Source organism: Somniosus microcephalus, chromosome 5 (assembly GCF_052327205.1).
Source record: "Somniosus microcephalus isolate GS21.2 chromosome 5, FLI_Smic_1.0, whole genome shotgun sequence".
NCBI lineage: Eukaryota > Metazoa > Chordata > Chondrichthyes > Squaliformes > Somniosidae > Somniosus > Somniosus microcephalus.
The window spans coordinates 8,970,456-8,994,145 of NC_140991.1; the positions used below are offsets into that span (position 1 = coordinate 8,970,456).

Below are 23,690 nucleotides of genomic sequence, written 5' to 3' on the forward strand. Positions count from 1 at the left end.
CCCAATTCTCAGGATGTGGAAGTCGCTGGCAAGACTGGCATTTTTATTGCCCATCTCTAGTTGGTGAGAAGGAGATAGTCGACCTCACTGAACCACTCGCAGCAGTTTGATACAACGGAGTGTCTTGCTAGGCCACTTCAGAGTCAACCATGTTGGTTAGATGCAGGAAGGATGTTCCTGATGGTTGGGGAGTCCAGAACCAGGGGTCACAGTCTAAGGATAAGGGGTAGGCCATTTAGGACAGAGATGAGGAGGAATTTCTTCACCCAGAGAGTGGTGAACCTGTGGAATTCTCTACCACAGAAGGCAGTTGAGTCCAATTCATTAAATATATTCAAAAAAGAGTTGGATATATTTCTTAAGGCTAAAGGGATCAAGGGATATGGGGAGAAGGCAGGGACAGGGTACTGAATTTGGATGATCAGCCATGATCTCATTGAATGGTGGAGCAGGCTCGAGGGGCCGAATGGCCGACTCCTGCTCCTATCTTCTATGTTTCTATGTTCACATAACCACTGGAGTCACACAAGGCCCAGACCGGGTAAGGACGGCAGGTTCCCTTCCCTAGAAGGACATTAGTGAACCAGTTGGGTTTTTACAACAGTCCAACAGCTTCATAGTCACTTTTAAATCATACCAGCATTTTAATTCCAGATTTTTTAAACTCACATTCTCAAACTGCCACAATGGGTTTTGGCTCATGTTCTCTGGATTATCCTGGATGAATCCAGGCATCTGGATTACTAGTCCATTAACACAACCACCACACCCCCACCTCCCAAACTTCCCTTTCCCCATGAATCCTGGCATTACCTAATCACTAAATTACAAACAAGTTCATGTTTGCTGCTTTCATCCTGTGTGTTCTACACTATGGAGCTTCACCCTTTCACTTAGAAGTGACTGCTGAAAAGGTACAGTAATCGAATCTCATTTTCTGGTGCAGAAGCACTACTGCGGTTCTCAAAGGGTCAAAGGTATGATTTTAATAATCATAAATCACAATGACATTAATCCACAGCAAATGTGTCACTAGAAGTGAGCTTTTTTGATCAGCTGAGGACAAGGTACAGCCAACTGGCGCACCTTCATACTGCAACCTAATCTTTCATCCACTACTTCATACACCAACACTTCACCCCAATGAACCAGGATTAAAATAGGAGGTGATGGCATGATTAACACAGCAGCACATTTTTGGGGAGGTCAAGCACAAAGAGAAGTCAGGTCTTTTACCGCAGCATTTGGCAAGGGCCCCTGAACAAGCATCTACACGTCCTCGGTCAGAGACTGTACCACGCAGCTGGAAAGGAACAGAATGTTCCTACTTTCGAGTTATTCCTCCAGCAGTGACCTTTCAAAAATGTCCCGATTTATTTTTAAAATGCTAGGCGAAGTCAGACACTTGAGGAACATTAATCCATCCCATCAGGAGCAGTGCAGTTTAACAGAAAGTAAAAGAGGCCATTAAGTTGTCCCAACAGCCATGCAATTTGATTTATAAAACAGTGGCATTTTGTACATGATCTCAAGTTTCAACCCTGGCACAAATGGAATATTAAGAATGGAGGAGGGGAGAGAAAAAAGGCGTATGTGGGAGAGAAGCGAAAACTGTCAGAGGGGCGAGGCACCCCCAACAGCCTAGGGAATAAAGGCATCACCGAGTGGTACGGTGTCATGCAGACCAATTAAGTTGCAGGTTCGACTCCCAGGCTGTGCTTACCGAGGTAATCTTAGTCACGGAGCAGTGAGGCTCAAGTTACTAGAACTGGCCTTAGCCTCCTCCACCCTTTTTCTAGAGGGGGTCTGCAGGAATGACCAGGGGGACCCACTATCTAGTCGCTGGCGCTGGAAAGTGCGCGTAGCCACTGGTTAAGGTAATGATCAGGCTGCAATAGCATGGGAGTGACTGCCGGGAACAGCCAAGCTGCCTGCAGCGGGAGGTTTCAGGGGTGCAGTCAGCACAAGGGAAATAACGCAAGCTGTAAAAACTTAGATATACAATAGTATCACACTGACTGCTTAATGCGGACTTCATGCAGCGAGAGCGCGTTTTTTTTAAATATAAAAAGGAGGTAAATTGCACAGGGTCTAATGGGTTGGCAGAATTCAGAACTTAAACCCAAATCCGATAGCAAGTCAAATCATACTCCAAACAGAAACACATTTAATGCCTCAATGTTGAAAGTGGAAGTGCCGATTACCGTCTTGCTATTGTGCAACCTGACCTCGCCTGCCTCCAGCAACAAGCCAGCAGTTCTATTTATGGAGCGGTGCGCTTAGCAACAAGCTGGGGTGACATATATGCTAATCAGCGTCACTCAGCCAATGAGCAGAGAAAAAGACATGCACGTACTCGATCACGCTGCTGGGACCTTTGTAAACACACTGGTACTTAGCAGGAGAACAGCCGAGCACAACCATGGAGACTTCACGACCTCAGTAAAGCAGCACCCCCACATACAAAATACCTTTTGCATTAAAGACTAGTTGGAAAAAGATGCCACAAAAGTCTTGCGTCTCTTCCCCGTATCCCCCCCCCACATAGAATTACACGTATACCCTGATGATACACAGCTCTTTCTCCGCCCTCTCTATTGCTCCCAGGTTGCCGCTACACAAGACAGGCCAGCAGGAATTTCCTCCAGCTTACTACCAACTAAACCAAAGCTATCCATTTCAGCTCCCAGCAGTAAGTGTGCCTGACCATGCCTTGATTCAATCAACTGCCCGGGCTGCCACCTCAGGAGGAACAGAACTTCCAACATATTGCTCAACCCTGCCCTCAGCTCCCTCCCCTACATCGGTTCTTTTACCAAAAATGCTTTCTTTATCTGGTCATTATCACATTGCTGTTTGTGGGAGCTTGCTGTGCGCAAATTACAACAGCGACTCCAAAAAGTACTTCATTGGCTGTAAAGCGCCGAGACGTCCGGTGGTCGTGAAAGGCGCTAGAGAAATGCAAGTCTTTCCTTTATTCTTCAACCCCCCAGTTCACTCTTCCAAAACCAGAGTCCATGGCTTCCACACCAAGTTGTGAGCCAACATTCTTCTAGCTAGCCTGCCTGAAGCGAAGTTACAACTCCAACACTACAGCCCATGGCCTCACCTGCTCGAAGCCCCACACTCCCAATCCCCTTTCAAGCTCCACTGGCTCCCTAGGTCACAGCTTCTCAAACTTTCAAATAACTTCCACGGCCTTGGCCCACCCTACCAGAGTCATCTCCTCCAGCCTCCATTTCAACACAGAGCGAATCCTCGTCTCCTGCTCCAATCAATTATCACAATCCCCATCCCTGAACTCTCCGCCTAGCTCCCTCTGCCTCGCCACTTCCTTGCTTTCAAAAACCTTCCCTGCTACATCCCAATCACCAGTTCGGTTATTCTTGTCTCCTTAAATGTAAATTGTTTCGAGAGGTCTTCCAGTATGTGTGGAGTGCTCTGGGAATGTAACCATTTAATATTGAGGCCAGCTGCAACTTCCGTGTTGTTAGTCTAGGTGAATGAGTAACTTGGATTGAATGTTCCACTACATGGTTCATTTACTCAACTAAAATGCTCAGTCAAAACCTGAAGACAGCACCCAATAGGTGCATGTGAAGAATGGTTACTTGGCAAAGCACCAGAGAGCTACCTGGACCAGTGAAACTCTACAAATCACACTCGGTGCCTTCAAGGGAAGGGGATGGGCACCAATTCTATAGCCCCGTGTGGAAACTTCAATGCCAACTTGGGTTTGGGAGTCGTGATAAAGTTGCTATGCTAGCGCTTCCTTTATGATGGACTGGCCAAAATAATGACAAGTCAAACATTGGTACATTTGAAGAGCTGGTGCCGCAGTGATGAGGGGCTGGATGGGCTCCTTCTGAACTGTAATCGCAAAACGACAAGTGTGGATTGTCAGCTATCCACGAGATGTGTATTGGACTAATCTTGCGGAGAGCGTGATGGAGGCAACTCTCGGTCATCCCTCCAACGGGAAAAATGTCTGTAATCTTTATATATTTTAAGCTAGATCAAAGCCTTTTAGCGACTGCTTTTTAGATAGCATGTGTCTTCGTTTTGACTGTACTTTGCCAGTTTGCACGTGGCAGGGTCCCACAAAATTCACCGAAAGTGTGACATTTAAATGGCCTCCTTTTGTACATCATCCCCATGCCACTGCTAACTCCATACCCAAGCTATCTACTCTCAGCCTTCTTTCCTGTTCTTCCTCCTCCCCCATTACTCAAGATGAATGACCAATCATGTTTTTTGCTGGGTGTTTTGAGCTTCTAGTTTGCAAGTTATCGTGACTCAGCAGGGTGAAGAGACGTGCAAAGCCATCCACATTCAGAGCGTCAGAGTTTCCACAAATTCAGAATATAAACAAATACTGAACAATGTACCAACATACACTAGATCACAAACTGACAACAGAATGACAACAAGCAGTACTGGCAACACGGAACAAACAGCAGCCTTCATTACCATCGAGATCTGATGAAGGGTTATATACCTGAACTGTTCACTTTTTCCTTTTACCACAGATGCTGCCCAACCTGCTGAGTGTTCCCAGAATGTTGTCTATTTGTTTCAGATTTCCAACACCTGCAGTATTTTGCTTTCTGTTTCACTCTGACTGAACACTAACCACTGATACTGGAGGAACCAGTTAGCATTGAATATTTTTAGTACTGGTCACGATACCGATTGGGAATTTGTCTCCTGTTCTCCCTCTCTCTCTCCCCAAGTCGAGTCTCACAGCACAGGAGGCCATTCTGCCCATTGCACTCGTTCCAGCTCTTTTTAAAAAAAAGAGCTCTCCATTAGTGCTGCTCTTTCCCCACAGCCCTGCAAATGTTTCCACTTCAAGTATTTATTCAATTCCCTTTTAACAGTCACTATTGAATCTACTTTAATCACCTTTCCAAGCACTGCATTCCAGGTCATAACTTGCGGTGTAAAAAAAAGTTAATCTCCAGACTCTTTTGCCAGGAGGATTGATGCCAACTGTAGTAAGTTAATTGGAGGACGAAAAAAATTCAAACTCCATTCACCTGATTGGAGGACTCTGCCTCTGGCCCATAAAAGTGTGACTTGATGTTCATAATGATAAAGGGATTTCATTGGTAAATACAAGGCAACTATTACCTCTGGTGGAAGACTCCAGAACAAGGGGTCACCATCTTAAAAAGGGCTAGCCATAGAATCATAGAATGGTTACAGCACGGGGAGCGTCCATTCGGCCCGACGAGCCCGTGGCACGGCTCTCTGCAAGAGCACTGCAGCTGGTCCCACTGCCCCGCAAATTTCTCAGGTATTTATCCAACTCCCTTTTGAAAGCCGTGATTGAATCTGCCTCCACCACCCTTTCAGGCAGTGCATTCCAGATCATAACCACTCGCTGAGTAAAAAAGTTCTTGCATCGCTTTTGGTTCTTTTGCCAATCACCTTAAATCTGTGTCCTCTGGTTCTCGACCCTCCTGACAATGAGAACAGTTTCTCTCTATCTACGCTGTCCAGATCCCTCATGATTTTGAGCACCTCTATCAAATCTCTCCTAAACCTTTTCTGCTCTAAGGAGAATAACCCCAGCTTCTCCAGTCTATCCATTTAACTGAAGTCCCTCATTCCTAGAATCATCCTCGTAAATCTTTTCTGCACCCTCCAAGGACTTTACATTCTTCCAAAGTGCGGTGCCCAGAATTGGGAACAGTATTCCAGTTGGGGCCGAACCAGTGTTTTATACAGGTTCATCATAATTTCCACACTTTTGTACTCTATACCTCGATTTATGAAGCCCAGGATCCCATAAGCCTTTTTAACAGCTTTCGCAACCTGCCCTGCCATCTTCAATGATTTTTGCACACACACATGGGTCTTAAAAGAAGTGGCTGCAGTTGGTTGCAATCTACCAAAATTCCCTGGATTCCGGAGAGGTCCCAGCGGATTGGAAAACCGCAAATGTAACGCCAGTATTCAAGAAAGGAGGGAGACAGAAAGCAGGAAACTCTAGGCCAGTTAGCCTAACATCGGTCATTGGGAAAATGCTGGAAATCATTATTAAGGAGGTAATAGCAGGACATATAAAAAATAAAACAATCACGCAGAGTCAACATGGTGTTATGAAAGGGAAATCGTGTTCGACAAATTTATTGGAGTTCTTTGAGGATGTAACGAGCAGGGTGGACAAAGGGGAACCAGTAGATGTGGTGTATTTGGATTTCCAGAAGGCATTCGATAAGGTGCCACATAAAAGGTTACTGCACAAGATAAGAGCGCACGGGGTTGGGGGTAATATATTGGCATGGATAGGGGATTGGCTAACTAACAGAAAACAGAGTGTCGGGATAAATGGGTCATTTTCCGGTTGGTAATCAGTAACTAGTGGGGTGCCGCAGGGATCAGTGCTGGGGCCTCAACTATTTACAATCTATATTAATGACTTGGATAAAGGGACCGAGTGTACTGTAGCCAAATTTGCGGATGATACAAAGATAGGTGGGTTAGCAAGTTGTGAGGAGGACACAAAGTCTGCAAAGGGATATCGAGAGGTTCAGTGAGTGGGCAAAAATTTTGCAGATGGAGTATAATGTGGGAAAATGTGAGGTTATCCACTTTGGAAGGAAGAATGAAAAAGCAAATTATTTAAATGGAGTGAGTACAAAGGGATCTGGGGGTCTTAGGACATGAAACACAAAGTTAGCATGCAGGTACAGCAAGTAATTAGGAAGGTTAATGGAATGTTGGCCTTTATTGCAAGGAGTATGGAGTATTGAAGTAGGGAAGTTTTGATGCAACTTTACAGGGCGCAGCGTACAGTTTTGCTCTTCATATTTAAGGAAGGATATACTTGCATTGGAGGCAGTGCAGTGAAGGTTCACGAGGTTGATTCCTGGGATGAAGGGGTTGACGTATGACGAAAGGTTGAGCAAGTTGGGCCTAAACTCATTGGAGTTTAGAAGAATGAGAGGGGATCTTATTGAAACGTATAAGAGTCTGAGGGGGATTGACAGGGTGGATGCTGAGAGGATGTTTCCCCTCGTGGGGGAATCTAGAACTAGGGGGCATAGTTTCAGAATAAGAGGTCGCCCATTTAAGACGGAGATGAGGAGGAATTTCTTCTCTGAGGGTCGTGAATCTTTGGAATTCTCTACCCCAGAGAGCTGTGGAGGCTGGGTCACTGAATATATTCAAGGCGGAGATTGACAGACATTTGAACTACGGGGGAGTCGAGGGGTCTGGGGAGAGAGCGGGAAAGTGGTGTGGAGGCCAAGAGTGGATCAGCCATGATCTTATTGAATGGCGGAGCAGGCTCGAGGGGTCGACTGGCCTACATGTTCTTATGTTCTGTTCCCCAGGTCTCTGTTCGTGCACCACCTTCAGGATTGTACCATTTATTTAGTTTATATTTCCTCTCCTCATTCTTTCTACCAAAATGTATCACTTCACACTTTTCTGCGTTAAATTTCATCTGCCACGTGTCCGCCCATTTCACCAGCCTGTCTATGTCTTCCTGAAGTCCATCACACTCCTCCTTACTGTGCACTAGATTTCCAAGTTGTCATCTGTAAATTTAGAAATTGTGCCCAGTACACCCACATCCAAGTAAGTTAATATATATCAAGAAAAGCAGTGGTCCTAGAACCGACCCCTGGGGAACACCACTGTATACCTTCCTCTAGTCTATTTAAAAGCAAAACTGGGAAGCACTTCTTCGCACAAAGGGTAGTGGAAATCTGCCCTCCCAAAAAGTTGCAGATGCTACAGGACTATTGAAATGTTCAAGACTAAGATCGATAGATTTTTGTTGGGTAAAGGTATCAAGGGATATGGAGCAAAGTCGAGTAAATGGAGTCGAGATACAGATCAGCCACGATCTAGTTGAATGGAACATGCTCGAGGGCTGAATTGCCTCATCTTGTTCCCATGTCTAAAACAGCATTGCAATGTGGAGCTATTCAAATCTACTGCACCATCCCAGCTGAAATGCACACAACATGCAACAGCAATGAGGATGTAACAGGAAGGCAATGAGACAACTCATTATAGAAATGAGCAACATTATTCAGACACATAGCTTCACACAGCAGATAGAGACAAAACATACAGAGCATCGGAAGAGGAAACAGCAGTTTCCTTTTTACTGCCACAGATGTACAAACCACATTAAATAACCACACGGCCAATGAAAGCAATATTTCCATGTATACAGCACCTTAGTACACCTCCTGTTGCAAAGAGCTTCATATAATTACTTAAGTGCAGCGAGTTCCAGGATTTTGACCCAGCAACGACGAAGGCATGACGATACATTTCCAAGTCAGGATGGTGTGTGACTTGGAGAGGAACTTGGAGGTGGTGGTGTTCCCATGTACCTGCTGCCCTTGTCCTTCTAGGTGGAAGAGGTCGCAGGTTTGGGAGGTGCTGCCGAAGAAGCCTTGGCGAGTTGCTGCAGTGAATCTTGTAGATGGTACACACCGCGCCAGTGGTGGAGGGAGTGACTGTTTAAGGTGGTGATGGGGTGCCAATCAAGCGGGCTGCTTTGTCCTGGATGGTGTTGAGCTTGTATTGTCAGAGCTGCGCCACCCAGGCAAGTGGAGAGTATTCCATCACACTCCTGACTTGTGCCTTGTAGATGGTGGGAAGGCTTTGGGGAGTCACTCACCACAGAATACCCAGCCTCACTTGCTCTAGTAGCCACAGCATTTGTGGTTGGTCCAGTTGCGTTTCTGGTCAATGGTGACCCCCCAAGATGTTGATAGTGGGGGACTCGGTGATGGTAACAATGAATGTCATGGGGAGGTTTTGAAGACTAATAGAATATATTTAGTTTCACACACTGCCACCCATTGCTCAGTGGCCCAGCTGCACTGTCAAAAATCCACTACAACCTGCCTTACCACCACATTCAATGCAAGATATTGCTGCTCTAAGTATTGTATGAACAAAACTAACTAACTCCATCATAGGGGACTTTCTGCTCACATTTCAATAACCTCAGGCATGTAAAAATGTAACTAGATGGGTTTCTTAACAATAAAGACTACTATTGTGTATGGTCCATTTAAGAATATCCAAACCACTCTACACATTAGATTCAATAACATGCAAGACAAGTTGAGTGGAGATTTGAAATGGTCACCTGTCCTTTTCACTTTCAGATACTGACTGACCCTTTGTACTTACAGTATTTGTGTTTCTATTCCCCTTTCAGATTTCCCTTCATTCAGTTTCTTTTTCTGCAATTTTAAAGGCTCTTTCAAAGAATTAAATATTGTAAATAACCGTACAGGAAACTTTGTGATATCCGGCACTGACGGGACCGGCGTGTTGCCGATCTATCAAAACTGCCGGACATACAAAGTTAATGTTGAAACATATGGAGGTTTTCATCTCCGTATCTGACAACAAACACTGTTGCTTAGCAACAGCTTCTGAAGAGTCGGCTGCAGCTGCAAGCGTCTGTAGCTGAAGCTGTTGCTATAGCTACAGACCTTGCAGTAGCTGACTGGGGGAAAAAAAAAAGAACGACATCTTAAAAAAAACTTACAGAAAACGGCTCCTGATTTTTGCCGTTAGATCAAGTATTCCGGACATACAACCTCCGGATAAACCAGTTTCCTGTACTACATTTCTGCATCTGTAACAAACTATATGCCTCATTAGCACACCACTTCATGGCATGAAAGTGGCTCAAATCACAGCAGAGACCATCTTGGAGACGTGCTGCAATACCACACAAGGCAAAGTGGGGTAAGGGTAGCATAATAGCATGGAATTATTATTTCTTTTAATTCATTCACAGGACGTGGGCATCGCTGGCAAGGCTAGCATTTATTGTCCATCCCCAATTGCCCTCAAGAAGGTGGTGGTGAGCCACCACCTTTAACTGCTGCAGTCACGATGAATGCACAAGTTAGGCCGTCCTTCAAATGGTGAGCCTAATGCAAAATCTGCTGGAGAATTGATTAGAATAAGCTGCAGTGACCATAGTGACGAAGTGGAAGTGGTGTGAGCAACGACCAAAGTACAAACCCGTTGCGATGGGTTATCTCGAAGGGCAGGAAGTGTCTAAAATAGATGTTTAACGGCTGAATTGATGGGGAGAAACAAATTCAAATTGGGGGAGGAGGGGGGGGAAGGTTCACCGTTGTTTATATCGGTCTGGTTCGACCATTAGACCCGTGACTCCCCCACCTTCCCATTGGAGGCAAGAACACAGAAACTGGGGGCTTTTAGTCTTTGGTTGCTCAAGCAGTCTGTAATTCTAGTGCCATTTATAACTTGCTAATTTGATAGCAAAATATAAACAGACACATTTGATATCACCGACGGTTACGTTCACAGTGACGTTAATTAATTCAGCAAACACGATCTCGCCATTGCTTTTAGTGGGGGTGGAGCCATGATAATTAGCTGTTCTACTTTCGCGGTGCGGGAAACAGCACAAATGTCCCAAGAACACAGAGTGGTGTAAATAATTGCTGCAGTTACTCATGCCATGGATTCCTGGGGGCTTTACACCGTAAACCATGTCCTGCGATCCAGATGTGCCGGAAATTCTGGGCCCATGTAATGGCCAAATACAACCATGAGATTTCTTCATGAATTCAGAAAAATGTTTGGTTATTGATTCAACATTCCTAGACAGAAAGTGTGTACAGAACAGTGTGGTTTTAATTCAAAAGTTGTCGACCTCAACCAGATGATCATATAAAAAGTGATATGGTATAACTCACCGCCCTATAATGCGAGAGTCACCGGTCTCTATGGTAAGCTGAGAGTTCATCGCCTCGAAGCTTGTGTTTTCCAACAGCTTCATCTTGGAAGACTTGACTTACTCCAACTATGGGTCTTGCGAACCGCAACTCAGATACTTGATGCTGTGCCCACCAATAAAATGGAGGGGAAGAGAGAGAAAGACAGGAATATCAAATTTAGCATTAAATTAAAATCCCAAAACCAAGCACATGCACGGCACGAGCTACTGGGTTACTGCCAATAGCTCATATGCATTCTAAGTTAAATGACACGCTCAGGAAAATAGACCATTTCTCCTGCTCCCCAATCAAGTTGCAGGCAGGGAACACAAGAACAGACTTGAATTCTGCAGAAAGCCATTAATAAGATCGGGTACCGGCTGTCAAAGTGTGGCACATAGAAGGCGCTGTAACAGGTCATTTTGGACACAGGCTGGGAGGCTAGGCAGGTTATGTTACTGGGCTAGTATTCCAAAGGCCTGGACTAATAATGCCTCAAACTACTATAAATAACTACAACCGTTCAGGAATATTCCAAGAGCATAGGTTTACAATCTCCAGATACAGTCCCACAGCACATCGCAAGTGTAGTATTTTGTTAGTGTATTAGGATCAGCTGTCTGAGCTCGTCAGCTGGGAAGAGAGCCAAGTGCAGCAAAAACAAGTGTTACGACTTGTTGCTGCTAGGTACCCTTCACACCCTGGAGATCCGAGCCAACAGTGCAGGAAAAAGACTTGGATTTTGCTCACTTGTTCTGAATCAGTATCGATTTATTTCGCTGCTGTGATGCAATGCAATCATTAAGGCCAGGTCTGAATAGATGGCTAACTTTAGCTTCGCTGAAGAGAGGCTGAGGGATCAAATGTCACGACGATTTTAGCAAAGCACAACGATAGGTTATAAAATTGAGAGAACAGGTCCACTTGGTGAAAAATGCCAGCGGCACAGCCTTGTTACAACACATCGAATAACAACAACAGAGGCCTGGACGAATGATCCAGAGACGCGAGTTCAAATCCCACCACGGCAGCTGGGGAATTTAAATTCAGTTAATTAAATAAATCTGGAATAAAAAGCTAGAATCAGTAATGGTGACCATGAAACTATTGGATTGTCGTAAAAACCCATCTGGTTCACTAATGTCCTTTAGGGAAGGAAATCTGCTGTCCTTACCCGGTCTGGCCGATATGTGACTCCAGACCCACAGCAATGTGGTTGACTCTTAACTGCCCTCTGAAATGGCCTAGCAAGCCACTCTGTTGTTAAAAAAAAAACAATAAAACCAGATGGTCCACCCGGCATCGACCTCGGCACCAGCTCCAGACACAGCACACCCAGCCCAGTCGACCCTGCAAAGTCCTCCTCACCAACATCTGGGGACTTATGCCAAAATTGGGAGAGCTGTCCCACAGACTAGTCAAGCAATAGCCTGACATAGTCATACTCACAGAATCATACCTTTCAGCTAATGTCCCAGACTCCTCCATCACCATCCCAGGGTATGTCCTGTCCCACCGGCACCTGACCCAACAGGGGTGGTGGCACAGTGGTATACAGTCAGGAAGGAGTGGCCCTGGGAGTCCTCAACATTGACTCTGGACCCCGTGAAGTCTCATGACTTCAGGGCAAGGAAACCTCCTGCTGATTACCACCAACCCTCAGCTGATGAATCAGTACTCCGCCATGTTGAACACCACTTGGAAGGAGCACAGAATATACTCTGGGTGGGGGACTTCAATGTCCATCACCAAGATTGGCTCGCTAGCACCACTACTGACCGAGTCCTAAAGGACATAGCTGCCAGTCTGGGCCTGCGACAGGTGGAGAGAGAATCAACACGAGGGAGAAACCTACTTGGCCTCGTCCTCACCAATCTACCTGTCGCAGATGCATCTGTCCATGACAACATTGGTAGCAGTGACCACCGCACAGTCATTGTGGAGACAAAGTCCCGTCTTCACACTGAGCACACCCTCCATCGTGTTGTGAGGAACTACCATCGTGCTAAATGGGAAAGATTCAGAACAGGTCTAGCAGCTCAAAACTGGGCATCCATGAGACGCTGTGGGCCATCAACAGCAGCAGAATTGTATTCCACCACAATCTGTAACCTCATGGCCCGGCATATCCCTCACTCTACCATTACCATCAAGCCAGGGGACCAACCCTGGTTCAATAAGGAGTGTAGAAGAGCATGCCAGGAGCAGCACCAGGCATACCTAAAACTGAGGTGCCAACCTGGGGAAGCTGCAACACAGGACTACATGCATGCTAAAAAGCAGAAGCAGCATACTATAGACAGAGGTAAGCGAACCCAGAATCAACAGATCAGATCAAAGCTCTGCAGTCCTGCCACATCCAGTAGTGAATGGTGGTGGGCCATTAAACAACTAACAGGAGGAGGAGGCTACATGAATATCCCCATCCTCAATGATGGTGGAGCCCAGCACACGAGTGCAAAAGGCAAAGCTGAAGCGTTTGCAACTATCTTCAGCCAGAAGTGCCAAGTGGATGATCCATATCGGCCTCCTCCGGAGGTCCTCGCCACCACAGAAGCCAGTCTTCAGCCAATTCGATTCACTCCACGTGATAAACAGCTGAGCACACTGGATACAGCAAAGGCTATGGGCCCAACAACATCCCAGCTGTCATGCTAAAGATTTGTGCTCCAGAACTAGCCGCGCCTCTAGCCAAGCTGTTCCAGTACAGTTACAACACTGGCATCTATCCGACAATGTGGAAAACTGCCCAGGTATGTCATATCCACAAAATGCAGGACAAATCCAATCCGGCCAATTACCGCCCCATCGGTCCACTCTCAATCATCAGCAAAATGATGGAAGATGTCATCGACAGTGCCATCAAGCGGCACTTACTCACCAATAACCTGCTCACTGATGCTCAGTTTGAGTTCCACCAAGACCACTCGGCTCCAGACCTCATTACAGCCTTGGTCCAAACATGGACAGAAGAGCTGAATTCCAGAGGTCAGGAGAGAGTGACTGCCCTTGACATCAAGGTAGCATTTGACCAAGTGTGTCATCAAGGAGCCCTAGTAAAACTAAAGTCAATGTGAATCGGGGGGAAAACTCTCCACTGGCTGGAGTTATACCTAGCACAAAGGAAGATGGTTATGATGGTTGGAGGTCAATCAGGCATGCCCCAGGACATCGCTGCAGGAGTTCCTCAGGGCAGTGCCCCAGGCTCAACCATCTTCAACTGCTTCATCAAAGACCTTCCCTCCATCATAAAGGTCAGAAGTGGGGATGTTTGCTAATGACAGCAGTGTTCAGTGCCATTCGCAACTCCTCAGCAAGACCTGGACAACATTCAGGCTTGGGCTGATAAGTGGCAGGTAACATTCGCGCCACACAAGTGCCAGGCAATGACTATCTCCAACAAGCAAGTGTCTAACCACCACCTCTTGACATTCAACTGCATTACCATCGCAGAATCCCCCATCAACAACATCCTGGGGGGGTCACCATTGACCAGAAACTTCATTGGACCGGCCACATAACTACTGTGGCAACAAGAGCAGGTCAGAGGCTAGGTATTCTGCGGCAAGTGTCTCACCTCCCGACTCCCCAAAGCCTTTCCACCATCTACAAGGCACAAGTAAGGAGTGTGATGGAATACTCTCCATTTGCCTGGATGAGTGCAAGTCCAACAACACTCAAGAAACTCGACACCATCCAAGACAAAGCAGCCCGCTTGATTGGCACCCCGTCCACCACCTTAAGCATTCACGCCCTCCACCACTGGCGTACCCTGGCTGCAGTGTGTACTATCTACAAGATACACTGCAGCAACTTCTTCAGCAGCACCTCCCAAACCCATGACCTCTACCACCTAGAAGGACAAGGGCAGCAGGCACATGGGAACATTACCACCTCCAAGTCACACACCATCCTGACTTGGAAGTATATCCCCGTTCCTTCATCATCGCTGGGTCAAAATCCTGGAACTCCCTCCCTAACAGCACTGTGGGAGCACCTTCACCACACTGACTGCAGCGGTTCAAGGAGGCGGCTCACCACCACCTTCAAGGGCAACTAAGGATGGGTAATAAATGCTGGCCTTGCCAGCGACGTCCACATCCCACGAACGAATTAAAAAAAAATCCAGCTTGCAATACTAGTTCTTAACTGGTTCCCTGCCTTCACATTACACAGAAGCTGCTGCCTGCATCACCAGACTGGAACATGGATGGCCACTGCAAGGGGGCAAATAGCTGACTGGACCAAAAGAGAACCATTTGATGCTACAAGGACACGCTCCTGCTGGTGTTCGCTAAAGGTATATCTCAGAATCATCGAATGATACAGCACAGAAGGAGGCCATTCGGCCAATGATGTCTGTGCCAGCTCTTTGGTAGGGCTCTCCAATTAGTCCCACCCCCCCTGCTCTTTCCCCTTAACCACACACATTATTCCATTTGAAGTATTTATCCAATGTCCTTTTGACAGTTGCTATTGAATCTGCAACCTCCACCCTTTCAGGGAGTGAATTCCAGACTAGAACAACTGGCTGCATAAAAAAATTCTCATCTTGCCTCTGGTTCTTCTGCTAATTGCCTGAAATCTGAGTCCTCTGGTTACCAATCCTTCTGCCACTAGAAACAGTTCCTCCTTATTTACTCTAATCAAAACTGGTCATGATTTTGAACTCCTCTTAAATCTCCCCTTAACCGTCTCTGTTCCGAGAACAAGCCCAGTTTCTCTAGTCTCTCAACACAACTGAAGTCCGGCATCCCAAGCACCATCTGCTCAGCACCCTCTCTAAAGGACTTACTTTATATCCTGCCTAAAGAATTGGACACAGTAGTCCAGCTGAGGCCTAACTAGTGATATAAAGGTTTAGCATACCTTCTTTGCTTTTGTACTCTTATGCCTCAGTTTGTAAAGCCAAGGATCCCATATTTTTTTTTTTTTAAATGAAAGTCTTCTCAATTTGTTCTGCCACCTTCAAAGATTTGTGTACACAGCCCCGGGTGTCTCTGTTCCTGCACCACCATTGTACCATTTTGTTTATATTGCCTCTCATTCTTACCAAAATCACTTACAGTATTTGCGTTAATTTTATCTGCGTACTCAAATTCCATCGGATGCTAGACTCCCCACCTTTATGCCCAGAAAACGACAGAAGTTTTACTGACTGAGGAGATTGACGGTTGAACTGGTTCAGTTTGGTGTCAACAGTAACTGAGGGGATTTTATTGATTTTCATAATTTGGATTTATGATGCCGGTCGATTGACAGATGTTCCTAAATAAAATACCATATGGCATTTGTCCCAATACCTTAAATGGCTATTCTGTTAGCACAGCTCCCATTTACCATGTACCTCAGAACAAAGTTACACAATAGAGATTTTGGCCTTCTAAACTTGGGTCAGGTCTGCAGAGAGCAATGAGCTGTGTAACACTGGGATGAGATACTCGTGTGCCAAGTATTTCGCCACCAGTGATTGCAGCAATTTGAATTAAAGGTGGTACTGACACAAACTTAAAATACATGGTCTCAATACAATTTTTCTCCATCAATTTTGGTTCACCTCTCCACTTCTGAAGACAACAGAAGGAGGCCATTCGGCCCATCGAGGCTGCACCGGCTCTTTCGAAGAACAATCCAGTTAATCCCACTCCCCGCTCTTTCCTCATATCCCTGCAATTTTTCTCCTTCCAGTATTTATCCAATTGCCTTTTGAAGGCTACTTTTGAATCTGTATCCACCGCCCTATCAGGCAGCACATTCCAAATCCTAACCACTCGTTGTGTAAACAACGTTTTTCCTCATGTCGCCTCTGGTTCTTTTGCCAATCACCTTAAATCTGTGCCCCCTCATTATTAACCCTTCAGCTACTGGAAACAGTTTCTCTTTATTTACCCTGTCTAAATCCTTCATGATTTTAAACACCTCCATCAAATCTCCTCTTAGCCTTCTCTGCTCCACGGAGAACAATCCCAGCTTCTCCAGTCTACTCACTAACTGAAGTCCCTCATCCCTGGAACCATTCTAATAAATCTTTTCTGCACCCTCTCCAAAGCCTTCACATCCTTCCTAAAGTGTGGTGCCCAGAATTGGACACAATGCTCCAGCTGGGGCCGAACCAGTGTTTTATAAAGGTTTAGCACAACTTCCTGGCTTTTGTACGCTACGCCTCTAATTATAAAGCCCAGGATCCTGTATGTTTTACTAACTGCTTTGTTAACCTGTCCTGCCACCTTCAAAGATTTGTGCACATATACCCCCAGGTGTCTCTGTTCTTGCAACCACTTTAAAATGGTACCTTTTAGCATGTATGGTCTCTCATTCTTCCTACCAAAATGTATCCTCACAATTCTCAGCATTGAATTTCATCTGCCATGTGTCTGGCCATTCCACCAGTCTGTCTGTCCTGAAGTCTATCACTATCTTTCTCAATGTTTGCTCCAATAAAGAATCATTGGTAGTGTAGTAAAGTTCCACAGCACTAGACACCATTGAAGGGCCACGAGTGTAGGCAAGCTATTTGATGATTGAGGGCATCACACCAGACCCTAAATGCTCTCAGACATCCGTCACATGTGCAGGGGGTCAGTGGACAGTGATCGAGAGCAGGGACCCTGCTAATTTGTCCCATTTTAACCTATGCTGGCCAAGATCAACCAATCAACACAAGCTGGTACTGAACCAGAGACTTTCGTGGTCTGCACAGCTCAAGTATATTACACCAGGGGAAAACTAAACAAGTACCGCAGCTGCCTATACAGCTTTCTTTGCGTGGGTTTCCTCCGGGTGCCCCGGTTTCCTCCCACAGTCCAAAGATGTGCGGGTTAGGTTGATTGGCCATGATAAAAATTGGCCCTTAGTGTTAGGGGGGATTAAATATGTGGGGTTACGGGGATAGGGCTTGGGTGGGATGGCTGTCGGTGTAGGGACCGGGTGCTAGGGTTTGGATGATCAGCCATGATCTCGTTGAATGGCGGAGCAGGCTCGAAGGGCCGAATGGCCTACTCCTGCTCCTAGTTTCTATGTTTAATATCACAAGAAAGTCTAGCAACACAACAGAGAGAAAAGGAGCGGGGGGGGGGGGGAGAGAGGAGGAAAGGAGCGAGAGAAAAAAAAGAGAACACACAAGCATTTGGAAGCATCTACAATTTAGATTTAAAACAGTTGGCATCAAAGGCTGAATGGAGTTCAGCATCTTCAAATCCCAGCAACCCCAACCATCACACAATCAACTGGACACATCCTGTCCAGACTGAATCATACAAGCACACAATACAATGACGACACTTCTTTCCCCCTTCCCCACACTGAGCAATGGGCAACAGAAATAGGTTGAATGCAACGGTGAGCTCATCTGATGGGCTATTTGTGACATCAAAATAAAAACACAGGCAAAAGAGTAGACGCAAAGCCTAAATATGACAATTATTCCTATCTTCTGTAAAGCATTAAATAAAACAAAACGCACAGCGAGTCAGCAACTGAAAGAGAAAGGTGGAGAGCATCACCAGAAGTTAACCTGTCATTCTTCCAAGTGCTGATCAAGATGCTGCACGTCCAGTATTTATGGTTTTATTTTAAATTTCCACTGCTCATGCCTCGATCCTGAGCACACAGCTCAGCCCCATTCTCCTCACCTGTAAAACGACTGGGTACTTGTACTAACTACACAATCACAACACTGGGGAACACAGGTTCAATCTGACACTAGCTGCGAGTGGGAGGAGGGGCACTGTTACATACCTCAAGATCAAAAACAGTGGAGGCTCAGCAATGTTCTAATACGCTCCCTCCCATCCTCCAACTTGACACTTTCTCTTCCTTACGCTCCCTATCTTCCTTCTCAAGTTGACGAAGGTTAGGATAGACTCGTATCCAACACTCCATCTCAGGCAGCATTAACTACCTTCCCAGATTGAAAAGCAGAATTGAGAGAAAGTCACCACCTCACATTGTGGCATAACAAGTCAGTGCACTGACTAGAGATAGATAGTGAGCAGGCCGCCTGGGGCATAAACAGATCAACATTTCATGAAGTTCTTGTTTCCAGAGTACGGAGCCAAGAGCCCAGACACATGATAGTGGGCTAAAGTGGTTGGAGTTGGTACCGAACCGGTTTTGTCCCCAAGAGATCTTTAACGCAGCTTGTAAATAAAATATCAAGTGCAAGAAAGTACTCTCTGTTCTAACTACTTTCCCTCCATCCTTAGTGAAATAGCACAAAGAAAAATATTGAAGCAATTTCTGAAATATTTTATCACACGGGCAGTCATTTTCAATCAGAACTTGTTCTTTAAAACACTGACAGCGCATTGTTATCCCTTTGACGAGTTCAATCACTGATCTTTGTGAATTTATGCTGTATTTTAGACAAAAATTCAGGATCAGTTTGTCTGAAGAAAAAGGAATTTGATTTAATGATGGATTTTTAAATGCCGGAGGATGAGTTGAATATTAGTTTGCACAATGAGTTAGAACAATGCAGAACAATCAAACGGTCACCTCTGGTATTACTTAACATATTGGTACCAAATCACAAGATAAAGTTTCCCTTTAAATTATCACTGCCCAGAACTAGTGACAAATATGTAACCAACATGACGCCTTCCTATTATACAGCTCAAAATACTCCATAAGGTGTTGGTGTTTCACAGTGGAATATGAACTTCTTAATAAACCCCCCCCCCCCCAGGCTTTTTTGACTTTGCTGTTAGGGACTTTAGGGGTGCACTACCTCACTTCCCACCTTCTACTGCCTCCAGTCCACTGTTGGAGCAGTTACCATCTTCCCTGAAAACCCAGGAACAGTTGCATCTCAGGGGCCCTGCTAGCAACTGCAAAGTAAGTGCCTCCAGTGATAATACGGTCAAATAAGAAGCACACAGTAGCTCCACTACACCACTGAGCGCAACCTATAAACTTAATTATCCACACTGGCAGTGCTTGCCTGTACAAACAGTACCAAGAGTCTATAATAATTTAATTAACATACCCAGTAACCATGTGCTATTTTGCCAAATTAAACTCTTAAATGAGATACAGTACATATACTGGAACTGAATACTGACTGTACACTATCACGTAGAACACCATCATACCTCATCTAGTATCCAGACATCCAGTTAAACAGCTTAGCAAGCAGGTACACTACTTAGCATTGAAAATTATTCTGTGTATTCAAATGACAGCTGAATCTTCAATTAGCAGATTAACATGAATGCGCAGATGCATATTAATACTGACTTCCATTCAGAGAGTACAATAAATAATATATCGCACTCTCTGGCACTGACAGCATATATGCTCCCAGGCACTGACACCTACTTTCCATCACCGATTACAGTATTACAAGTCACTAATGATGATCTTAGCACAGTACTGGAGTGTACCAGCTTCTGACAACACTAATCCCCTTGACATGGGTAGTTACATTACTAGCACTCATCAATGCCTTCATTCTGAGTAATGTCACTACTAGCTCTTAATACATCCCCCCCCAATCCGACGGCATTGCCACCAGCTCCTATTAATGCTTACATTGTGACAGCATTATCTCAGCACCTGCTAATGCTTGCATTCCCTGGCTCCACGATTACTGCCCACTCTTAATGCCATAATTATCCTCAACAGTAACTTTCTCAACTGCCATTAACTTTCCCCAAAAGATTTACTGCCACCTCCCATTAGTGTTCTTGTTCTCCAACAGCACTAGTAACAGCTCCCGTTAAAGCACTTGTTCACTGACATAATTACCACCAACTGCCTCGCACTGAAAGCATTGCTACCAGCTCTGGTTAAGGCCCTCGCTAGGACAGCATTACTGCCATGTCCGGCTTAACGTAATATTCCCAACACGGACAGAAATACTCAATATTTATGTTATGGAACACGAATATTAATTTTCCTCAACTGCCACTTCCTGTTATCCTTCCCAAACACTGACAGTAACTTACTTACAGTTCCTATTTCTAATCATTGTCACCAGACGGACACTTTTGCAGCCCGTTAATATTAGCATTTCCTGACATTAACAGTAATACCTGAAACATAACTTATCTGCTCTCTCTGCATATGCTATCTACCTAGCCGAGTGTTTCCATCATTTTCCGTTTCAGATTTCCAACATGTACATTTTTCTTGTTTTTTGATAATACTGGCAGTAACATTACGCAGCCTGTGTAAATATCCACATCCCCCAACAGTAAAATTACCATTACCCCTCTTTATACCCATGTCCATCGACAGACATTAATAGCAGCTGCAGTAATAGTATTACTATCAACTTCCCATCACTGACAGCAAGTAATATTATGGCAACTCTCGTTAATCCCAGCTGATACCAACTGCAATATTACTGCAGCTCCCATTAATACTGCCTGACACGGAGTAATATTACTGCAGCTCCCGTTAATGCTGTAATTACTGCAGATCCTGTTAATATCCATGTCCCTGTCACTGACAGCAAGTAATAGGGACAGGGTCACTGGCAAGGCTTGGAAGCTAAGCAGAGCCAGGCCTGGTTAGTACCTGGAGGGGTGACCATCAGGGAAGACCAGGTGCAGAAGGTCACGGAAGGAGCCCCGAGGAGGGACGGTTGGTGAGAAGGTCACGAAAGGAGCCCCGGGAGGGGTGGCTGGTGAGCGGGCCCGGGTGTTGGGCTGAAGATTGTCGGACAGGAGGAATGGTGGAAATGGAATGGCGGCGCGCACAGACGCAGCGGCTTTGCTTCTCCCAGGACGGTGCTATTTACGTTTAATGTTAATGTTATTTGTACTGGACTCGTGGGAGCTTGCAAGATCACATTTCGTTGTTCATGTACTTGTGCATTGTACAATGACAATAAAGTTGAATTATTATTATCCCTGCAGCCCCCAATATTACTAGTTTCAGTCCCTGACAGTATTACTGCAGCTTCTAGTAACCATATCCCCCGTCACTGACAGTATGTTACTGCAGCTGTCTGCCTAATGCTGAAAGTAATATCCCTGCAGACCCCATTAATACTGCCGACTGTAATATTACTGAGACCCCATTAATACTGCTCCTGACAGTAATATCACTGCAGCCCTATTAATACTGCCCCCAACAATGTTACCGAGAGCCCATTAATACTGCCCCTGACAGTAATATTGCGGAGACTCCATTAATACTGCCCAACAGTATTACTAAGGCCCCATCAATACTGCTCTGACAGTAATATTAGAGACCCCATTAATACTGCCCCTGACAGTATTAGAGACCCCATTAATACTGCTCCCTACAGTATTACTGAGACCCCATTAATACTGCCCGACAGTATTACTGAGACCCCATTAATACTGCTCCCGACAGTAATATTACTGAGACCCCATTAATACCGCCCCTGACAGTATTAGTGAGACCCCATTAATACTGCTCCTGACAGTATTACTGAGACCGCATTAATACTGCCCCGACAGTAATATTACTGAGACCCCATTAATACTGCTCCTGACAGTAATATTACTGAGACCATTAATACTGCTCCTGACAGTAATATTACTGAGACCATTAATACTGCTCCTGACAGTATTACTGAGACCTATTAATACTGCCCCGACAGTAATATTACTGAGACCCCATTAATACTGCTCCTGACAGTAATATTACTGAGACCATTAATACTGCTCCTGACAGTATTACTGAGACCTATTAATACTGCCCCAACAGTAATATTACTGAGACCCCATTAATACTGCCCGACAGTATTACTGAGACCCCATTAATACTGCCCGACAGTAATATTACTGAGACCGCAGTAATACTGCCCCGACAGTAATATTACTGAGACCGCATTAATACTGCTCCGACAGTAATATTACTGAGACCCCATTAATACTGCCCGACAGCAATATTACTGAGACCGCATTAATACTGCCCCGACAGCAATATTAGAGACCCCATTAATACTGCCCGACAGTAATATTACTGAGACCGCATTAATAATGCCCCGACAGTAATATTACTGAGACCCCATTAATACTGCTCCTGACAGTAATATTACTGAGCCCATTAATACTGCTCCTGACAGTAATATAACTGAGACCATTAATACTGCCCCGACAGTAATATTACTGAGACCCCATTAATACTGCCCGACAGTAATATTACTGAGACCGCAGTAATACTGCCCCGACAGTAATATTACTGAGACCCCATTAATACGGCTCCTGACAGTAATATTACTGAGACCCCGTTAATACTTCTTACCTGGCTGGCTGAAGCGTGTTTTTCTCTCGCTCTCTCTCTTCAGGCCAAGGCGGGCCGACTCGAAGCCCCGGCTCTGGGTAACGCGCCCGCCGTCGTCCAAATGCCTAAGTGCCGCGGGTGGACAATAAGCGAGCTCGGGGCGCGGCTGCATGAAGAGGCCTGGGCGGGGAGACGGGGAGCGGCCCGGGGCACCATCACCGCCCGACTTTCCTCACACATTCACCCTCGCACAGCCCTCTCCGCAACACCTACCAACACTCCCCTTCAATCGATCTGCAGTCACCCGATGACCACCTCCTACTCACACAAAGCCCCGCCGCCACTGCCAAAACCCAACCCCCACCCCCTTCCCTTTTAATACATCGCCGGCCCCGCCCCACCTCACCGACCGCCCAATCGCTTCGAAGCCCGCCTTCCTCGCTGCCGCATGATTGGAGGGCACAGCCGCCGCTCAACGGGGAAGGGGGCGGTGATCAGACGTTGATTGGCTGGTCGTGCCCTCGCTCCAAGTGGAGGGGGCGGGTTTGCGGCGCTGATTGGCTGAGCGAGCGTCGGTCAAAGGAGAGAGGTGGGCGACGGTTGCGCAAGGCTGATTTGAATTGGTTAACGCGCCGCGCAACCATTGGTTCGCCCGTCCATCCCGCCCCCCGGCGTCTCATTATGCAAATCTTGAGGCGACAATTGGTTCCGCGATCTGGCCCCGCCCACTCATTATGAGCTCTT

General features: G+C 45.8%; 1 protein-coding gene across 3 annotated transcripts in view; it reads right to left on the reverse strand.

Annotated features, from left to right (window-relative positions):
- Positions 1-23,298, reverse strand: part of LOC147116859 (repressor of RNA polymerase III transcription MAF1 homolog) — a 64,229-nt gene extending 40,931 nt beyond the window's left edge. The window contains exons 1-2 of one of the 3 annotated variants that reach the window (XM_085987272.1): positions 22,968-23,298; positions 10,725-10,868 (exon numbers count right to left, since the gene is read on the reverse strand). In XM_085987272.1, coding sequence (XP_085843398.1) covers positions 10,725-10,807 — 83 coding nt within the window. In that variant the 5' untranslated portion in view covers positions 10,808-10,868; positions 22,968-23,298. Of the gene's footprint in view, positions 1-10,724; positions 10,869-18,247; positions 18,271-18,482; positions 18,712-22,967 lie in introns of those variants that run through there. The other 2 variants (XM_085987273.1, XM_085987275.1) reach the window with 2 other exon arrangements.
- Positions 23,299-23,690: the final 392 nt, after the last annotated feature.